The sequence below is a fragment of the Microtus pennsylvanicus genome, chromosome 11 (genome assembly GCF_037038515.1).
Source record: "Microtus pennsylvanicus isolate mMicPen1 chromosome 11, mMicPen1.hap1, whole genome shotgun sequence".
Classification (NCBI taxonomy): domain Eukaryota; kingdom Metazoa; phylum Chordata; class Mammalia; order Rodentia; family Cricetidae; genus Microtus; species Microtus pennsylvanicus.
In genome coordinates this window covers 68,278,434-68,297,398 of record NC_134589.1, presented here as the reverse complement: position 1 = coordinate 68,297,398, position 18,965 = coordinate 68,278,434, and the positions used below count along the sequence as shown (strand labels likewise).

General features: G+C 49.0%; 1 protein-coding gene across 1 annotated transcript in view; it reads left to right on the top strand.

Moving 5' to 3' along the window:
- Positions 1-18,965, top strand: part of Fstl4 (follistatin like 4) — a 421,500-nt gene that overhangs the window by 378,605 nt on the left and 23,930 nt on the right. The window contains exons 8-9 of the mRNA XM_075992673.1: positions 6,624-6,744; positions 18,568-18,729. Coding sequence (XP_075848788.1) covers positions 6,624-6,744; positions 18,568-18,729 — 283 coding nt within the window. The remainder of the gene's footprint in view (positions 1-6,623; positions 6,745-18,567; positions 18,730-18,965) is intronic.

The following is an 18,965-nucleotide window of genomic DNA, read 5'->3' as shown; positions in this document are numbered from 1 at the left end:
GATGAAAACAACTGGTTAAAGGGGGTCTGGAACCTCATTTGATACTATCACACACAGTATGCTGGCTGAGTCCCCTCATATCCCCTGCACACACTGGCAATTAGCCATGGTCCCAAAGCGCCATTCAGGGATTCAGGCTCCTGGTCATATAACCCAACAGCTGACACCTCACGACACTCCACCCAGATGAGTGCTGTCTGCCCTCTGAGAGTAAGCAAGCTCAGCTCTCGGAGCAACATCTCTGGTATGAGCCTCCAGGGGCAGGGACCTAGGTACATGTGTACATCCAGATTCTTACACATGTCCCCTCAGTATGGCACCCCAGAACCCATGCAACTGGACGAGAACCTCTTGTGTGAGTTTTGTACCAACAATGAAGTTAAAGTAGTACACACACATGTGCACACACACACTTCTAAAATCATCATAACTCTGGGGTTCCCAAACCAGTCTCTTGAGTCAGTGATTTGCTGAGAGGACTCACGGAACCCACCGGAGGCTATGAGCCTCACAGTTGACAGCTTCCAGCAGAGAAATTGTAGGAGAAAATCAATCAGGAGACATCAGCAAAATCCAGGGAGTTCTAAGCAAGATGAAGCCACAGAAATGTTCTCAACCATCACCATATGACAGTCACCCTAAGTGTGCCAGTCCTTGATGTCCAGAGCTCTTTCTGGAACCTCATCACAACCTGTGAATGACCTTTAGTCTGCAACCCCTCAGGAGGCAGGACAGACCCCACCTAGCCTGAAGATCCCACGTAAACAAAGACACCAATGAAATATGAAATCCTGGTGGCTTAGAAACCACCATCTACAGAACTAGCAGTGTCTTGAGTGGCAGCAAATTTTGATGCCCTTCCTTTCCAGCACATGCCATAAGGAAGAACGTCCTAATTTACACGTCTCCATGCAGTCAGCCATCACACCTGAGTTCATTATGTGACATGAGCCATGTGACCCACGGCGATGACACAGGGATGGAGAACTACAGGAGACCTCCTTTGAGGGTCACAGACATGAGGGGAGAGACTGACTCCCACAAGCCGGTAGTCACTCAAGTCATCCAGTGACCACCCATGCCCCCAAGGTCTTGAAGAAGCTGGGAGCTTTCCTTGCAGTGTTTTCTCATGTGCCTCTGACCCCCTCGCTTGGTCTTTAGCCTGAAGTGGGCAAGACAGTCCCAGCTCAGGATGCCTAGACCTGCATGGCTGCTCTTTTTGGGCTTCAGTGGCCACCCAGGATGGTGCTGCAATACCCTTAATAAAAAGATCTGGAGCAAGAGGACAGGGTTGGCAGGTCCCTGCAGAATGCCACATCTGTTCTAGGAGGAGCTTGGCAGAATAAGACAGCACAGAACCCCCGACATAAGTGGTCAGCTATAGAGACCTGGCCAGTTGGTTCTCATACTCAGTATGTGTGTTTGTATGGATGCTGTATGTTTACCAATGCATGCGTGGGGACCCCATTTGGTCTGGATGCTAAACGTGATTCAAATGTCTCTGAGTATTGGCTACCATCAGGCTGTGAGTTGTCACTCAGTATAGGACCACACTGTCTCACTGTGTAGGCAAGATATCAGGATGAGTGACAGTTTAGGGGCTAGAATCAGGCCATGGACTCCTGCTGACACCCTCTTACCCAAAGAGAGCCAGGAGTGCTCCTTCGGTTGGTTTGTTGGTTTTGTGTGTTTATGTTTTGTCTGCATGTATATTCGTGTACCATGTGTATACAGGAGACCGAAAGATTGTCAGATCACCTGAAACTGGAGTTAGAGATGGTGGAGAGCTGCCATGTGGGTGCTGGGACTTGAACCCGGGTTCCCTGGAAGAGCAGCCAGTGCTCTTAACCACTGAGCCATCTCTCCAGCCCCTCAGAGATGCTTCCTGAGAGAGCAGAGTTGGAAAGTTCTGGATAAATGCCTCCAAGCTGAGCTTCAGCTTGTAACTTTGACAATGTGGCTAAGCTGAACTTTAGTGTCACCTGGAGTCCTTCTGTTTAATGCTGAGTCACAAAATAGTCAGCCGTGGTGGCTCATTGTGACATTACTCATTCCTGACTCTTGTGTGTCACCGCGGAGGCATCCCCCTCCTTCCTCCCTGCTTAACTACTGTTTAATACTGAAGTCTCATCTAATCACTTTCTTTAATAAGGGCAAATACTTAGAAAATCGCTTTTTAATAGACAAACATCGTGTCTTTAAGTAAAATTGTCTCCTTCCCAAAAAAATGGATGTGCACCCATACAAAGAATGGTCTAATGTGGCATCTGTTTATTTCTGGAAGGAACTTTGATTTTGCTAATACATTTCTATGTATCAGAGGGAAAAGCTATCCATAAAAAAACAATTACAGAGATGCAATCAAGCATTGATAGCAGTATTCAGACACATCTTAGGAAGTACTCGGAGGAGAAAAGATTGCAGGCTTAGTTTTATGCAGCTTCTTATAAATCAATGTTTAAAGTAATTCTCTCACATCCAATGAGGTAATCTGATTTCTGCAGCCAGTATTCATATCCAGAAAACAATATGCATTTTGTGCTGTAATTATATGATGTCTATTGTTTTAGCCTAGAGAGATTATTTTATTTATTACAGAGGCGGGCTCTCCCTGAGTTGACACCACAGGCGGTGATGTGCTCCGTGCTTACCAGGAAAGCTGTAAGCAGCTGCCTGGCTCTCAGGTCCTCTCAAGACTGGCACAGCCCTTCCCACGGGCCCACTACCCCAGGGGTGTGCTCTACCACAGGGAGCAGGGACTTATTCTTGAGAGACTAGAGAAACAGGCAGAGGTAAAAAGACTCTTTCAGGGGTGTATAGTCAACAGTCTGGTGACTCTGTACAAGGGACATTTCTATCTGCTACTGCCCTGAGCTAACCTTACGTCCATCCTGAAGGATGCAAAAGAATAGAATCTCTCAGAGAGCTAAAGTAAAGGGCAGGGAATAAATAGACAGGAACTGGAAATAATGAGACCAGACCTGGGTAGGTGGCTCAGTCAGCAGAGTGCCTAAGGTTGATGAGGACCTAAGTTCAAACCCCGGAACCCATGGGGAAAAAGGCAAGCGTGGTGGTGTGCTTTGTAACCCCACCACTGGAGAGGCAGAGACAGGAGGATCCCTGGCCACCTAGCACACTCACATCAGCAAGCTCTGGGCCAAGGAAGAGATCTCAAAAAAAAAATCAAAGTGGGTAGCACCAGTGTTAACCTCTTGCTCCGACATGCACCTACATACATACATACATAAATGCACACGCAACTGCACACACACACACACACACACACACATACGCGTGAATACTTGGGACCAACCCTTTGCCATTCTGCCAGCCACTTTGCTATATCCACTCCCATGTTTGGGTCTTTCATGGCTAATCAATACTTCATCAGTTATGAAGGCAGGGGGTGGACACCCCAATTTTCATACCAAAGAACCAGACCAGAACTGTATCCCTGAAGAAAACCTCACTCAGTGGCTTACTGCTCCCTCGAGTACCACCAATGTGAAGTGCTGCACTCAGCTCCAGGGACACAGCTTGACCAGAGTTCAAGCATCCGCCCCCCATGGAGCTCAAGTCTAGAGTGTTTCACAGATGATGAACTCAGTAACACAAAGAGAGGGAGGATGGAGCCTTGGGGTGGAGGTCAGATGAGACAGGAGCACCCCTGAAGGAGACAGATAGATAGCAGCCTCCGAGGAGGAGGGACCGCGAGTGAAAAGTTCTGGGAAGCAGAGGGAATCAGGGCTGGGCACAGGGAGGGGAAAGAGTGGAAAGAGCTGACAGGGGCTGGGGCAGTGCGGCCACTCTCGCCCAGGTCAGGTGAGGATGGGCGCCACCTGGCGTTTGCTTGAAAAAGCCTGTTCTGTGGGAAGCTATGTGGGTGAGCAGGCTGCAGGGGGACAAAGGTAGGAAGTCTCTGCTCCCCAGATGAGACCATGGTGGCTGGATTCAGGGTGTCCTGATAAAGAGGGTAAAATAAATCAAATATTTTCAAATAGATCCTACCGACTCACCCCATGGGACTGAGTGTCTGTTTTATGTTTGGTTTTTTCCCCCAGAGAATAAAACAAAGTGATGTAAACCAGGAGCTGTTCAAGCCCTTTGTGTAAAATGGCATAGCATTTGCATGCTTATGCACACCCTCCCCTAAACCATCTCTACATAATGTGTATAGTGTCACATGATATAGATGCTACACAGACCGTTACTATGCTGCCTGCTTCAAGGAGTTGACAAGAAGAAAGTCTGCAGAGGCACCATTTTTTTCTGCCGATTTTCTCTCCTGGTGTGTTGAATCTCTAGATATAGAACAGTGGCCGTCAGGAAGGACTAGCCACACGTTAGGTTCCGACACAAGTAACCTCTTGAACTCTGTGTGCTGATGCTAATGGGGTACCACTCTCAGGTGACTCCCCTGGGAGTTTGACTTTGCACAGCCACCTCATCTGTGCTGTGACCCAGGTGATTAGCAATGCTGAGAAGGTGGGGACAAGAGGGAGGGGCCACAGGAGTCTGAGGTTACCTTCAAGGACTCTAACAGGGCTGTGGTGTGAAGAGTGAAGAAAAATTCAAATGACCTCACATTAGACTCCCAATAAGCAGCACTGGTTCTGCACTTTGGGATGCAGTCTGCCTGGATCTGACCATGTGGAGCACTGGGTTTCCCTCCCTATTAGGATCCCCATAAGCATGAGCTACAAGTCCCCCAACACACACAGAGTGGGGGCTTACTCCGGCCTCCTGGACATATTTCAGAGGGCTGCCATCCCACTACTGGACTCCAAGAGAAACATATTTTTCTCAACACATTTTCTGACTCAGGACACAGCTGAGACAGAACATGTCATCCCAGCATTGACCAGCCATTAATTTTTCGTCAGCAACTCAGGTGTGACCCCTATGGCTCTATTAGAACACAGGGTAAGTCGGCTATCTGCTGTGTTCATTTATTACTGAGACTTCCACGGAATGGTAGGGATGTACTCTCTTAAGTAACGAGATGTTTCACAGTCAGCATGCAGGGTTACAGAACCTTCCTCAAGAGGAGAGCATGGTGGGCCGTTTTTTGTTGGTTTGTTTGTCTGTCTTGTGGTTGTTGTTTTTTTTTTTTACTAATATTGAAAGTAGACGTCATGTTCACTATCAACCTTCCTGACACTGCCTTGTACCTTTCTCTCATCCTTCATTTGGGCTAAGTTAACCCAAAAGCATCTTTTTGTTGTTGTTGTTCCCCTCTGAAATATGAGCTCACGTACCCCAGACTGGCCTCGAATGCACCACATAGATGACGATGGCCTTGAGCCTGACCCTCCCGCCTCCACCTCTGGCGTGCTGGGATTACAAGTGTGTACCATCACACCTGTGTGTGCTCCAGGCACCAACCTCAGGCTCTGCGCATACCAGGCAAGCACTCTACCCAGACCCCCACCAAACATCTTTAAAGGGACTCCTGTGGTTGTGATTAGATCCTGAGGGTATGAGCAGGGGAGAGAGTAATTACTGCAGGGGCAGACACAGTGCATTAAGGAGTGACCCCCAAAGAAGCTCAGACATCTTGTGCATGGTAGCTGGTGGCCACCACTGTGCCACTGCAGACAAAGGAAGCTCTTCATGTCTCCAATGTACAACCCGTGGACAGCCCCTTTTTCTTACCCTTAAGCTGAGGCCTTCAAGGTCTCAACAGTACCAAGTCCCACATCCCTGGAGATGCCTGGTAGCTAAAGCCAAACCTACTGAGGGATTTCCATAGACAACTAAGAAATCATGAGCCCTAACTTGTCGGCAGCTGGTGCCTGGAAGGACCCAGCTTCATGAACAGCTCTGCAAGAAAGAATACAGCTGACCAGAGAGATGCTAGTGCCCTGTGTTCATTGGACCCCTCCATATACTCTGACCCAGGAGGAGCCATCCCAGGAGGCTGCAAGGACCACTGAGTCGAGACCGACTGGGTTACTTCCTGTAGAAATCCTGGGAAAGGCTCTTCTGTCTCTCTGATGTCCCTGCCTTGTTTTGGTTTGTCGCATATTCCCATTCATTCTGTCTCTTTCCTTGGATGACTACGATCCTATACCAAGAGGGACTCTTCCTTGGAAACCCCAGCACCACCCTCCTGAAGATTGACAAGAAGCAGACAGCCAGGTTGGACTGAGGAGGGGTGGCCAGTCTAGGCTACTCCGCGATCCTATAAGCTGCCTTGGTCCTCCATAAGCTAGTGGGTCAGGCCCCCTCAGCATTTTGCCTATACTCACTTGGAGATCTGATTCCACCAAACACAACCACACTCATTCAAATGCATATCAAACTGGCTATTGTCAGGCTATCCTGGCAGAGCCAAGGAGCTAACAAAAACCAGAAGACTCTGGAGGCTGAAATATTCACCATCTAGCCCTTTAAGAGAGTTTTCACCCTTTGCTCTCAAAAAGATCATCCCTCCGGAATCAAGCTTTCTGCCAGGTGAGCACGCGTCCTGTGAAACAAGCCAGCATCCCCGGGAGCTGGAGGGAATTTGATTGCAGAGTAGGGGAGGTCAGGAAGGAGGAGACACCAGGGAGGAAGATGTTTTTCCTGGGAAACTCGCTCACCAGCTGTCCAGTCTGCTCATCATCGTTCTTTGCCCACAGGACTTCGGAGAGGATGACTCCCTTTACATCACCAAGGTGACCACAATCCACATGGGTAACTACACCTGCCACGCCTTGGGCCACGAGCAGCTGTTCCAGACCCACGTCCTGCAGGTGAATGGTTAGTAAATGGCTCCATGCATGCTGTCCCCTCCATGCTGCTCCGAGAAAATCTTACTCTCTCTTGCATTTTGTCTTGTTAAAGACATAAGCAGCCCATCTGTTGCAATAAAGGGAATGACTTAGGAAGTGCTGGATCCAGTTTACCCACGGCTTCCATGGATGGAATGAATCCAAATGTGGAGAGAGGGGGCTTGGGGATGAGCCATGCAGGCAAGTCACCCTGGGCTGTGGAGGCTGCAGTGGCCACCGTGAAGTAGGGGGCAGGTGTGGCCCACGGGCAACATGATACTTTGATCTCTGGATCTAGCAATTACAGAACCTGTGTCCAAGCCACCACTGCTCTTACAGGTGACATGACACCAAATCGTTGTGCCATCTAGAAGGCACGGTATCCTTCAGCAGCCCTTCCCCCACAGGGCCCCATGAGCCTCCTCTCAGCCAGTGAGGACGGATGGGTATGTTTGGAGGGTTTTCACTGGTTCAGGACCAGACATTACCAGCGATCTTGAAGGCAAGGAGGAACTGACCCTCCCTGGCTACTCTTCCCTCCCCCACCTAGCAGTTTTCCAAGCCAGAGTCCATGATCACATTTGTAGCCCGTCCTGAATAAGCACTGTGCAGAGACTCCCCAGGGCTTATGCTGTCACCCACTCTATGGGTGGCTTTAAAGAAATCACTTACTGTCTGGGGCCATTGTAGAAGTAGAGCCTACCTCCATATCACCCTGCTTGCCATCTCCGTCCAGTTCCACCCACCACCAAAACGAGCCCCGGTCTCCCTGAAGTCCCATCCTGAACCACCAAGTCCGGGGAATTAGCCTCATCCCACTAAGCCCAACTGTCATTGATCAGACTTGGAGCAGGCACTAGGGTATCAGGGAACTGTGAGGCAACTAAGCTCTCAGATCCTCCGTGGCAACTGGTAATTGGGACTTCTCTCAGAAGAAAGGGAGTGAGATGTCAGGAATGATGACATCCTAAGAGTCACCTTGATTGACCTCAAGGATCCAGAGTGAGGGACAAACCGTTTAAGGGCTGACTGGGCATCTTCAGCTTGCCCTGTGTTTACCTTGACAGAGTGTCTGTGGGATTTTTATATTTGTGCATGTCTAAGTATTATCTCATTAGAATTTCCTTCAAGCTGAAAGGTACCTTTGGAATTTCATATCTGTGTGTCTAGATCAAGTATCAGGGATTCTAGTTGGCAATTTAACTCAGTTGGTAGAGTGTTTACCTAGCAAGTGCAAAGTTCTGGGTTTGGTCCCCAGCGTCCCACAAACTGAGAAGGTGGAGTTAGGAGGATCAGGCATTCAAGGGCATCCTTAACTATATAATAATGAGCTTGGGGCCAGCCTGGGCTACATGACACTTGGCCTATTAAAAAAAAAAGAAATGTATTTGGATTTCACCACGCTTAAGTGCTCCTACCTTATTATACCCCAACAGGAACAAACCCAGAGATTTGGGGATCATTCAGGAACTAGACATCTATGCAGCAGACAAGTAGTAGGGGATACTCCTAGCAGGGACTTGTCCAAGTAGAAAATGTGCTATGCAAAGAATGTCACCATTTGACTCTGGCAAGTGATGACCAGAAACTGAAGGTGCTTTGACTATTCAACTGCAAAACACCTCTGCTTTCTGTTCCATCCCCTCAGATCCTCAGGCAGGCTGCAGAAGTACACTCGTCTGGTATCACATAGGCCTTCCATCCAGTCCTATTCGTAAGAGGCCCAGGCACAGGGCTGGAGAGTTGGCTCAGTGGTTAAGAATGCTCCCAGCTCTTCCAGAGGATATAAGCTCCATTCTCAGCAACCATATCCAGTGGTTCACAACTACCTATAGCTCCAGAGGATCTAGCGCCCTCTTCTGGCCTCCACAGCTATCTATACTCACATTCACATACCCTCACACAGATGCACGCGTGCACACACACAAATAAAAATAAATCTTAAAATTTAAAGAGTCTAAAGCAAAAGGAGGGAGCTGGGGCCTTCTCTCCTCTAAGACAAACGTGAAGAGGGGGGAACTCATGCACAGCAACGTGAGACCCTCCTAGATGTCTCCTCTACTGGAGGAGGCTCTAAAATCTCCAGCTCCTTCATAAATGATGTAGCAGGCCCCTGTGCTGAGGCCCCTGGGGACCTGGAAGGCTAAGCATGGGCTCACGGTGTGAATGGATTCAATAGCGAGATCCCAGCACCATGGGCATTCCTGGGCTCAGACTGTCTCCGAAAGGGGAAATGGACTGCTTGCCTACTATCTTGGCTTCTTCTCTCACTGCTGTGACAAACTGCCTGCTGAGAAAGTAGCTCGGGGGATGAAGGTTATATCTGGGCTCAGAGTTTGAGGATGCATTCTCTATTTCAGAGGGGAAGGCATGATTGTGGGGGTGTGAGGCGGCCGATCCCAGTCAGAAAACAGTAAGAGATGAATGGCGGGGCTCAGCTTACCTTCTCCTTTGTACTCAGGCTAGTACCCTGACCACAGGATGATTCTAGGCATGGTTAGGGTGGGTCTTCCCACCTCAGGTTTTCTCTCTGATAGCATCCTTACGAGTGTGCCAAGACATGTCTCATCGTCAAGCTGACAATGAAGACGAACTATTAACATGGCCTGGAGAGCCTTCTGAAGAAGAGATTCATAAACCCACGCCCTAACTGTTGAGAGATTCAAGACTTCACTACTAGCCAAAGGAAGAGTCATTGACAGGGTGGGGAGAGTACGCTGGGAGCTGGATATCTTGTGATCAGTTTCCTCCTTCATTGTGTGACCTGCTGGGCAGCTGGGCTGGTCCTGTCGGGTGCTATATATAGCTCCTGGCAGTCACGAAGGGAGTTGATGTGGCACGCAACACCCTCATGGGATCACCTCTAAAGTAGGTGCTATGATTATCTCCCAAGGATACAACGTAATGATCGGCTGACCCCAGAAAAAGGCAGGAAGTTTTCAAAGTGCTACAGGACTTAAACTTCTGTCAGCCTTAGATTGAATCAGTGTGCATCTGTGTGGAAAGACAGGGAAATTAGGATGTCCTGAAACCATAATTACAGTAGTAACATTTACTGGATACCTACCATGTGTCTTCCCTATCTTACAGGCAAGGTCACTGGGACTCTGAGAACTGGGGTGACATATCCTTACATCAGACATACAAATAGCTAATAGCTACAGAAAAACCTTGACAACACCTGGGCCAATGCCTACCCAGCTATGATGCCATGAAACTGCCCTTAGAGATCCTGGATGTGAGGTATAGGGTAGGCAGTTGTCAGGTCTTTGTTGCAGCTATCTGGACTGCACACTCTGGGGAAACAGAGGATAGGAGCCCTGCATCCCATGTCTCCAAGTCTGGTGCACAGCTTAGACCAGGTTGGAAGCAGCCATTGAAACAGACTCTGAGGACAGAGCACTAAGTGGCAGCCTCAGATCCAGCCATTGGCCTCAGCAGAACTGAGGTTGGTGGAACACACAGAGCTGGGTGTCGCCTGGTTCCCCAGAGGGCTCAGTGAGTTCTTGTGCTCAGTGACTCCTGATGGTGCATGGTTTCCAGGAAAAACTGGGTCACTGTAGGAATCTTGCAGATCTTTGAGGGCTATGGCTTGGTACTGAAGGAGGGAGCCCTTCTGTAGAAGACTAGAAGGCCCTGGAGGTTCTCAGTGGGCTGAGTTGCTACAGGGTCTCCTGAGGAAGGAGGGGACATGGGTAGTGACATGAACCTATTCTTTTCACCATCCACCCCACACCTGAGGATATGAAAGATGGCCCTGAGCAGCTTGGGTGGAGTTTGGCCAGTCACCTACTGTGCTGCTGGAGGTCTGCTTTGGTCCCTTCCTGGCCTGGCAGGAAGATGTTTGAGAAATACATGGGATAAAGGAGAGGCAGCCTTAGGGGAGGCTTTGGATTGATCTTAAGCCATAGTTAGTCTTAGCTGGTAGACACTGACAATCAAAGCTACTGGCCGTTTGCTGGGCCTCCAGCCCATTATACAGATATGGGGAAAAGATGATCATCCAAAATATAGGTTGCTTCTCTCTAGGGCCACGCTACTCCCAAGCTGTCTGGTAGCAGAGTTGGGATCCCATACACGGACTGGACTACCACCATCTTCTGAGACTCCCCGCTTCCATGACTGCCTTAACCCAGCTGCTTAAAGGAACCCTTCTAGGAAGCTACACTACCTCACACAAATTATTAGTATAACTTACCCATAGCCCAGGCTGCCAGAGATGAGGTCCAAATCCTGACATGATTTATAGCTCGCTGCAAAGCCCCTACATTGCTTTCATGGGAAAGAGCGAGAACTTCAGACATCCATGATTAATCCATTAAATTAAAAATACCTTCGACCTCCCCACAGTTCAGACAAGTAGTGATTCATCCCCAAAACACAATAATCATCTTCAAATCTGCTTATTACTCCAGCTTGGTACTTTTGTGACTTCTTACTTAAGAACATATTTATGCCGCCTAAACCTTGGCAATTGGAGATGATTCCCAAAGAAAATGGACCTTTGTGTTACAGATCCAAATGGGGCATGGGCCGGTACATGGGAGTGGGTGTGTACACCTGCACGTGGAGGTCAGAGGTCAACTTCAGGATCATTCTTGCAGAGCCACCCACCTTGTTATTTTTGAGACAGAGTCTCTCACTGGCCTGGAACTCACCAAGTAGGCTAGGCTAGGCTAGGCTGGCTGGCAAGAGAACTCCCAGGGACAGCCTACCCTCCTCCCCCTCCTGGCTTACTGGGATTCTTAGCACATACCACCACACCCACCCTTTCTTATTGGATTTTATGGATGGAACTCAGATCTTCATGCTGGCAAGGCAAGTACTCTCCCAACTGAGCTGTCTTCCCACCCCCTCGTGAAATCGTATGAAGGCTTTGCAAATCTAAAAGGAAATGTATTTGTCTAGGATCCCTTAGTTTCACCTTCTTCTTAATATGCAAAAGATGGGGGGTAGGTCTTGGGAGATACATGGCCTGGGGACACAGAAGAAACAGTTGTTTCCTTCCCGTGCTACTGAGAGCTGGCATCTTTGTCTGGCTCTGACAGGGACCCACATAGATGCCTCACAGCCCAGGGTTCTCCTCGGGACCTCTCTGTCCTGACAGACTCTACAGAGCTGGCACTGGGTGTGGCCACAGTGTGTGACTGTGGGGATCAGGGCTGGGTGGGTGTAGGCCAGGTGCTCACTCAGAGCCTGGGCCTCGCCCATTCGAGAACCTGTTAGGTTTTTATAGGCAGCCATTGAGTGCCCACCCAACTGACCTATGATTGTTTTAGTTCCTCATGCCAGCTGCATCCCCAGCAAATGGTCAGATTTAAGCAAGATAGCTTCCTTGGAAAAGCTGCTCGGTGCCAGTATTGCAGCCCAGGATAGAACAGGAGCTGAGGAGACCAAGAGACCGCTGATCCTGCCACTACCCAGGTGCCCAGGATGGCCCACAAGGTCCATTTTCCCCGTCAGCCAAAGCTGATGACCTAACTGGGCACTGTCATTCAGCTCCACACCAGCTACTCCGGGAAAATGCTGAGGGGACCTGACCCACTAGCTCGTGGAGGACCAAGGCAGCTAACTATTCCCATGACCCCAAATCCCTGAATGCAACACATAGCTGCATGCCCTCTTGCATGGACATACATAATGTATATACATACACCAGAGCCCTATGGTCCAGCCAGCCCTTCTCCTAGCTTCATCTCTGCTATACCCCATCATGCTGGTTCCATCGGTGCCTCAGTTTCCCTCCCAGAGTTACCCGCTTGCCTTCCTGCCATGGACTTGTTCCATTTCTTATTTCACGGTCTTCTCCCCACCCCCTTACTTACCATATACCCTCATCAATGCATTCAACAATCTCCTCACCCCCTTACTTAGTATACACCCCCCCATCAATGGTTCAACCAATCAGCATGCTTTGGCTTGCCACATCCTCATGGGCGGCAATGGGCAAAAGTGCTAGGAAGAAATTTCTAAAAAACAAACGAACAAAAAGAAATAAGGAGAATCAGAAGAAGCACACATGGTTTACATAGGATGGCAGGACAAAGAAATGGAGAAGGTAGTGTTGATGAAAGGTGGTGGGGAGGTCAAAGGTAAGCAAGCCCCAGTGCTCTGAACAAGGGGAGTGCCCTTTCCTGAAACGATAGAGTTTGCTTTAGGGGCAAGGTCTGAGCTAGCGGGATGCATTTCAGAGGTGTCAAGTCCTTGAATGGGTTAGGCTAGCCAAAGAGACCTGCTCCATCTCCAGCATCCAAACCCTGGGGATGTGCGGAAAAGCCAGCTGAGAGGGAGAAGCCTGTGGGAACCAGGAGGGGTGCCTGGGGCCAGGTGGAGACAGCGCCCTACAGAAATGACTCAACTGCCTGATGCAGTACAGACCGCAGGGGCAACGATGAGGGCGAGGGTGGCTGGGTCAGGACAGGCATGCATGTGGAAGCCACCGTGACCCAGAGAAGAGCAGTTCCCAAGGGGTGACAGTTTCGTGTGGCTGGAACTGGCTGAAGGAAGACTGAGGGATGAAGGAGGAGAAAAGCGGGTGAGGTAGGGAAAAGGGTCAGAGGGGAAAAAAGCCTCTGTTCTGGAGTGCTTTAGAATTACTTTGCTTTCTTTAATCGAGGAGAGAATGAACAGATTGTAGGAGCTGAAGGGGGAAGGTCCTGAGGGAGGGACGTTAGAGGCGCATTCTGGAAGAGGAGGGGCAAGATCTAGGGCTTGAGCTAAGCAGAGCAAAACAGGACAGCAGTCTCAAAACCCCGCACTGTTGTGTGGAAGGGAACAAGAACGACCAGGAAGTGAGAAGGTCATTGCTTGGGGAGCCTGGGGGAACAGATCCTTCCAGCCTGGGGAGAGGAAGGAAAGGCTTTAACACAGGCCCATAGTCCCAGCTATTCAGGAACTGAGGCAGGAGGATCACAAGTTAAAGACCTGCCTGGGCTATGGAGTAGTCAAGGGCAAGCTGGGTAGCAGTGAGACCCTATCCACCCTCCCCAAAAGAAGATAGCTCAGGCCATAGGTCAGCGGTACAGCACTTGCTTGGCAAGTGTGCATCAGACACGCACAGAATTAATTCCAACTAATTAAGTAGGGGGCTAAGTACAGGTTGCCCCTAGGAAGCTGGAAGAGAAGCAGTGTCCTCAGGAGAAAGCCAGGTCTCCAGGGGAGAGGGACAAACAGATAAAGGAACCTCACTGCAGACTTGGTAGGTGAGAATACAAATTCCAGGTGGCAGAGGGAAGACGTAAGAGGGTGGGCCCAGGAGGACAACATGACATGATGTCATTACAGGGGACAAAGGACACGAAAAGAGCCTGGTGAACCCCACACTCAGGTTTGAAGCAAGCTGGGGAGAAAGGAGCATTAGATGTGGGGGCAGCAAGTCCCCTCTTCAGTCCCTCTCAGGCTCTCCTCAGGGAAACCTCCAGACCATCAGAGGGCATGTATGTGTGTGTCCCGTCGGTCCCCCTCCCCCTCCCTCACCCCCCATGCCCGCCTATGGAGAACCAGTGCCTTGAATTTAGGCACGTATTTCTGTTGAGTGACTCATCCTACGCCCTTGACTTTGAGTCAGGCGTCCTTTTGTTCTAGAACACTGCCACCTATTTTAGTTTAAATCGAGTCCCAAATTGGTCTGGAAAAGCTCTCATCTCGGAGCAGGGCGCACAGGCGCGAGGGGGAGGGGGTTGGGGGAGGGAAGGGGGTGTGGTCGGACACACATGTGGTCGGACAGATGATACCTGCTCAAGTGTGAAAACGTCTCAGTCTGCCCACGCATTCCTGTCAGAGAGCAGAGCAGAGGCCAAGGGCAGTCTCCAGGGCTGGTACCGACCACCGCAGGAACGTGTCCCTGGTTTCTCGCCTCTCCAGTTCCCTGGACAAATTCTGCTCCAATAAACAGCAGGTACCGCAGACATCCCCCGGAGGAAGAAGAGAGTGAAGCCTGCTAGGATCTGTTCCCCAAGGCTCCTCAAGGAGTGACCCCTCACATTTGCAAAGGTGTTCAGCCATCCTTTCCACACAGAAAGCTCCGCTACTCAGCAAGGGACCAGAGTTCTTAGCACTGTGGGCATAAAGCCCGACACCTGGCTGGTGTTCCAGAGCTGTCAGCTGCCCAATAAGGGATTGACAGAGGCTTGTAAAATCAATCCAGGTCCTTAGTCAGGTGCTAAGCTCAACGAGGAGGAGCCCCTCAGCCCACTTCCCAATCAATGGTCTGACACTCTGTGATATCTTGGTTTAGCAAAATGACAAGGAACAATGTCATTTCTCAGATTCCTCGGCCATGCATTGAATTTTTTTCCTTACTAGATAAACTCAGAATTATTTTGTCAAGCCCCAGTGGGCTGGTTTTAATTGAAATTAGATTCAGTCCCTGAGTTAATTTGTCAGATCTTGTTTGTGACAATGGGAAATCTTCCTAATCAATGACCTCCCTCAAATTGTTACTTTCTTATACTGTCAGTGGTTTTATCATGTGGGTCCAGTCTGTTGTCTGTCTGGTCTGCACTGATCTCTGAGTAAACCATTCACTTTGTCTGCTTGGGTACTAGCTCTCTATTGTATTCATGTAATCGTTATCTTTTTTTTTGGTTTGTGTCCCAGAGTACAGCTACCTAAAACATCATTGTTCTCTATTATATGGTGACAATCTTAAATGTCCTCTAAGAGAGGAAAGAGATGGCTTAGCAGGTAGGTAAGAGTATTTATCTAAGGACCAAGGTTCCAGGACCCACAGCATGTGGCTCACAACATCCTATAATTCCAGTTCCCAGTGACCTGACACCCTCTTCTGGTATCTGAGGGTACTACATGCACATAGCACATGTACAGACAAGCAGACACATACATTTAAATAAATATAAATTTAAATCTTTTTCATTTTAAAATACCCCCATGGGTATTTTAAGCATTTGATGCTCTGTTTATGGCATTATTTTGAAGGCTGGAGAGCCCTTAGGAGATGGGTCTCAGCTAGTAGAAATAGGTTCAAGTCTTTGACATTGATCCTCACCTTTGAGGGACCAAAGAGCCTCAGTTGCACCAGAGAGAGCCCTCCCACCGCCATGCCTCCCCACTAAGGTAAGCTGAGATTCCTTAAGTTATCTCTGCTGGGTGTTTGGTCACAGGGGCTGGAAACAGCCTCATCCTTTAATATGGCCGTCTCTGTGTGTTGCTTCCTTGACCACACCAGCAAACTTCAAAGTTAATGTTGCTTCCTTTACTTTCTCCTTTTTCTTTTTCCTGAAAGGAATGGTGCTCTGTTCCTTCTTTTTATGTACATACTCATTGTAGGAAGAAAATATCATTTTGTTCCTATTTTACTGAGATTCACATACTAAGAAATGGAGTTTGGGTCTTTTTCAAAGGCTCTTTTGGTGCCTAGTAAGAAAATCAAATGGTTTTCTTTTTGATCACCTTTACAGGCACTGAGACAAACTGTACTCAGAGTAAGCTCTGCTAATTTTTATGTATGTGTGTCTGCATGTTCGTATGTGAGCATAGGTGTGCACATGCGTCAGCACATGTGTGGAGGTCAGAGGACAACCTCGGGTTTTATTCCTTGCAGTCAATCTTGCCTCTTATTCACTGATGCTGCCCCATGAACATCGGGATTCTCCTGTCTCTTCCACCTTGCCTTAGGAAAGCAGGATTCCAGATGCATGCTACCGAGTCCAGCTTTCCTCCGTGGATCTTTAGAACCTGGACCCAGGTCCTCACACTTGCACAGCACAGGCTCTGTCCACTGAGACATCTCTCTAGGCATCCCTGAAATGCCTAGACTTCAGCAGTTCAGTGTGTTTATGATTCTGATTTACACAGGATTGTCGTGGTTTAAATGAGAACAGCCCCCATAGGCTCAGATATTTGATTACTGGGTCCCAGTTGGTAGAACTGTTTGGGAAGGACATGAAGTATGGCCTTGTGGGAAGGGGTGTGTCACTTGGGGATGGGTTTTGAGATTTCAAAAAGCCCACACCATTCTCAGCACTCTCTCCCTCTGCCTCCAACTCTTGGGTAAGATATAAACTCCAAGGCCACGCCTACCTGCCTACTGCCAAGCTCCCCACCATGGTCATAGACTCACTGTAAGCCTTAAATAAACTCTTTGTTCTGTAAGTTGCCTTGGTCATGGCTCTCATCACAGCAATAGAAAAGTAATTAAAATAAGGACCAGGTGAGATAAACTCAAGGCCTATTCATACATACACATACACACACATATATGAGGCAATTCTACAGCCCCTAAAGGTTCCTTTTAAATGATCCATTTCCTTGAGGTTTTTGTCTTTATTGCCTATAATACTGCATCTTCACATTCTTAAACCCCTTGGTATTCTTTCTCTAGTTCTTCATTGATCAAGCTTTCTCTTCTTACAACCAGGCAGAGCAAAGACTTCCTCATTGGTCTTCCTTTGGCTTTTGAGTTGAGTCCTCCATTTCACTTCTACTTTCTCTGGGTTTGCCTGCGGTTGCCGGGCAGGCTGCTGTGCTCACTGATGATGCCCTGGACAGTCCTCAACCAGAACCCTGGTTCTCTCTAGAGACTTCTCAAACCACCTCAGTACTCTGGGTCTCTGAGCTCCATCTCAGTGCTCTAAGGCTATAGGCTCCGTACTCAAGTTCTGTGCACTCCACTTAGACCCCATTCCTCCTTCCCTCCCTCCCTCCCTCCCTCCCTCTCTGCCCACTGGAAGGTGTGAGGAAGGTTTGTTCTTTCCTGTATGTACCAAGTGTGTCAGATAAAAGAGGCTCACACCTATGCTCTTAAAACTAATCCTCACCCACATCTCAACTGGCCCCACTAACCTCTTCCATCCTTGCTGGCTTGATCTGCTAGTCCAGGGAAAATTCTCTCATCTCAAATACCAGGAGTCCTACTTTTAATGGACAAAGGAGATTCCAGATAGTAGTAAGAAAACAGTTATCCACTTCAAGAGGAATACATCCCACACTTTCCAAGCGGTGTGTGATTTAATACTCAAGTCTGCTTACATATGCTCTCAAACCTTGACTTTAAAGTATGTAGAGTAAAATGTATAAACATAAGCCCTCACTAAGGTGGGAAATGATAATGCTTTTATGTCCAGGAGCGGGACTCTCCCTCACCAGGCTCCATATCTCCAAGAGCCTTTGCCCTCAGCCTGCCCTTGTCAGAAGAGCCAATCCACTGTGGAGTGTGCCAGAGTCTTACCCACCCGCGAACGCTCCTCTAGCCAGTGGGTTGGGTTGCGTGCCCAAGCAGAAACTGGACTACCAGGGCCAGAGCTGAGTCGCTCTGCGACCAAGGAGCACACGTCCTTCTTTCACAAAGGTTCCAGGGCTTAGAGAGTGAAGAAATAAAAATGACCCACTGGAAAATCGATGGGCTTCCCCACAGACGTGATGTAATTAGCAGCCCTGCCAGTCAGTGCCTAGAAGTGCTTCATGAAGCATTTCCTGCAAGAAATTAAGGCCCCGTCCAATGGCTTTCCGATAACAGGAATAATACATCTGAATTTCATTCATTCAGAGATGAATTTCAGTGGCTGTTGCTCTTTATGTGCAGCAGCTGAACAGCTTTAAATATTTGGATGTCTTCCTGATCATATTTAGAACAAGTGTGGAAGCCATGAATTACAGGGTACCACACCGGATGTGTTTATTGCCCGTGATCCATTTTACAGCCTTGTCCCTTGACGCTTGCGATGCTAAAGACATCACTGTAAGCTGGTTCAGAGACCTCCAGAGGTGCCTCTCAGGTTCACCCTCTGGAGCAGGGGTCTCGGGGTTTGGCCAGGGGTGGATTTTCTCTCACCAACACCGTTCTCACCCACAGTGCCACCAGTCATCCGCGTCTATCCAGAGACCCAGGCGCAAGAGCCTGGAGTGGCGGCCAGCCTGCGATGCCATGCTGAGGGCATTCCCATGCCCAGAATCGTTTGGCTGAAAAATGGCATGGATGTCTCAGCCCAGATGTCCAAACAGCTCTCCCTCTTGGGTAAGAACTGCACACGAATCCCAGGACAGGAAATGAGAGGTAAGATCATGGCTGAGCCTGGCGCATTAAGAGGAAACAGAGGTCCCCTGATGACTGGCACACAGGTCTCGTGGACATCTGAGAGGCTGTTGGCCAGATTCCAGGGCACCCTCTGTATTTTAGCAGTGCCAGCCTGTCCTGAGCCCGGTCCCAAGAATGATGGCTGCCCCCGGCCACACCCAAAGACTGTGTATTTA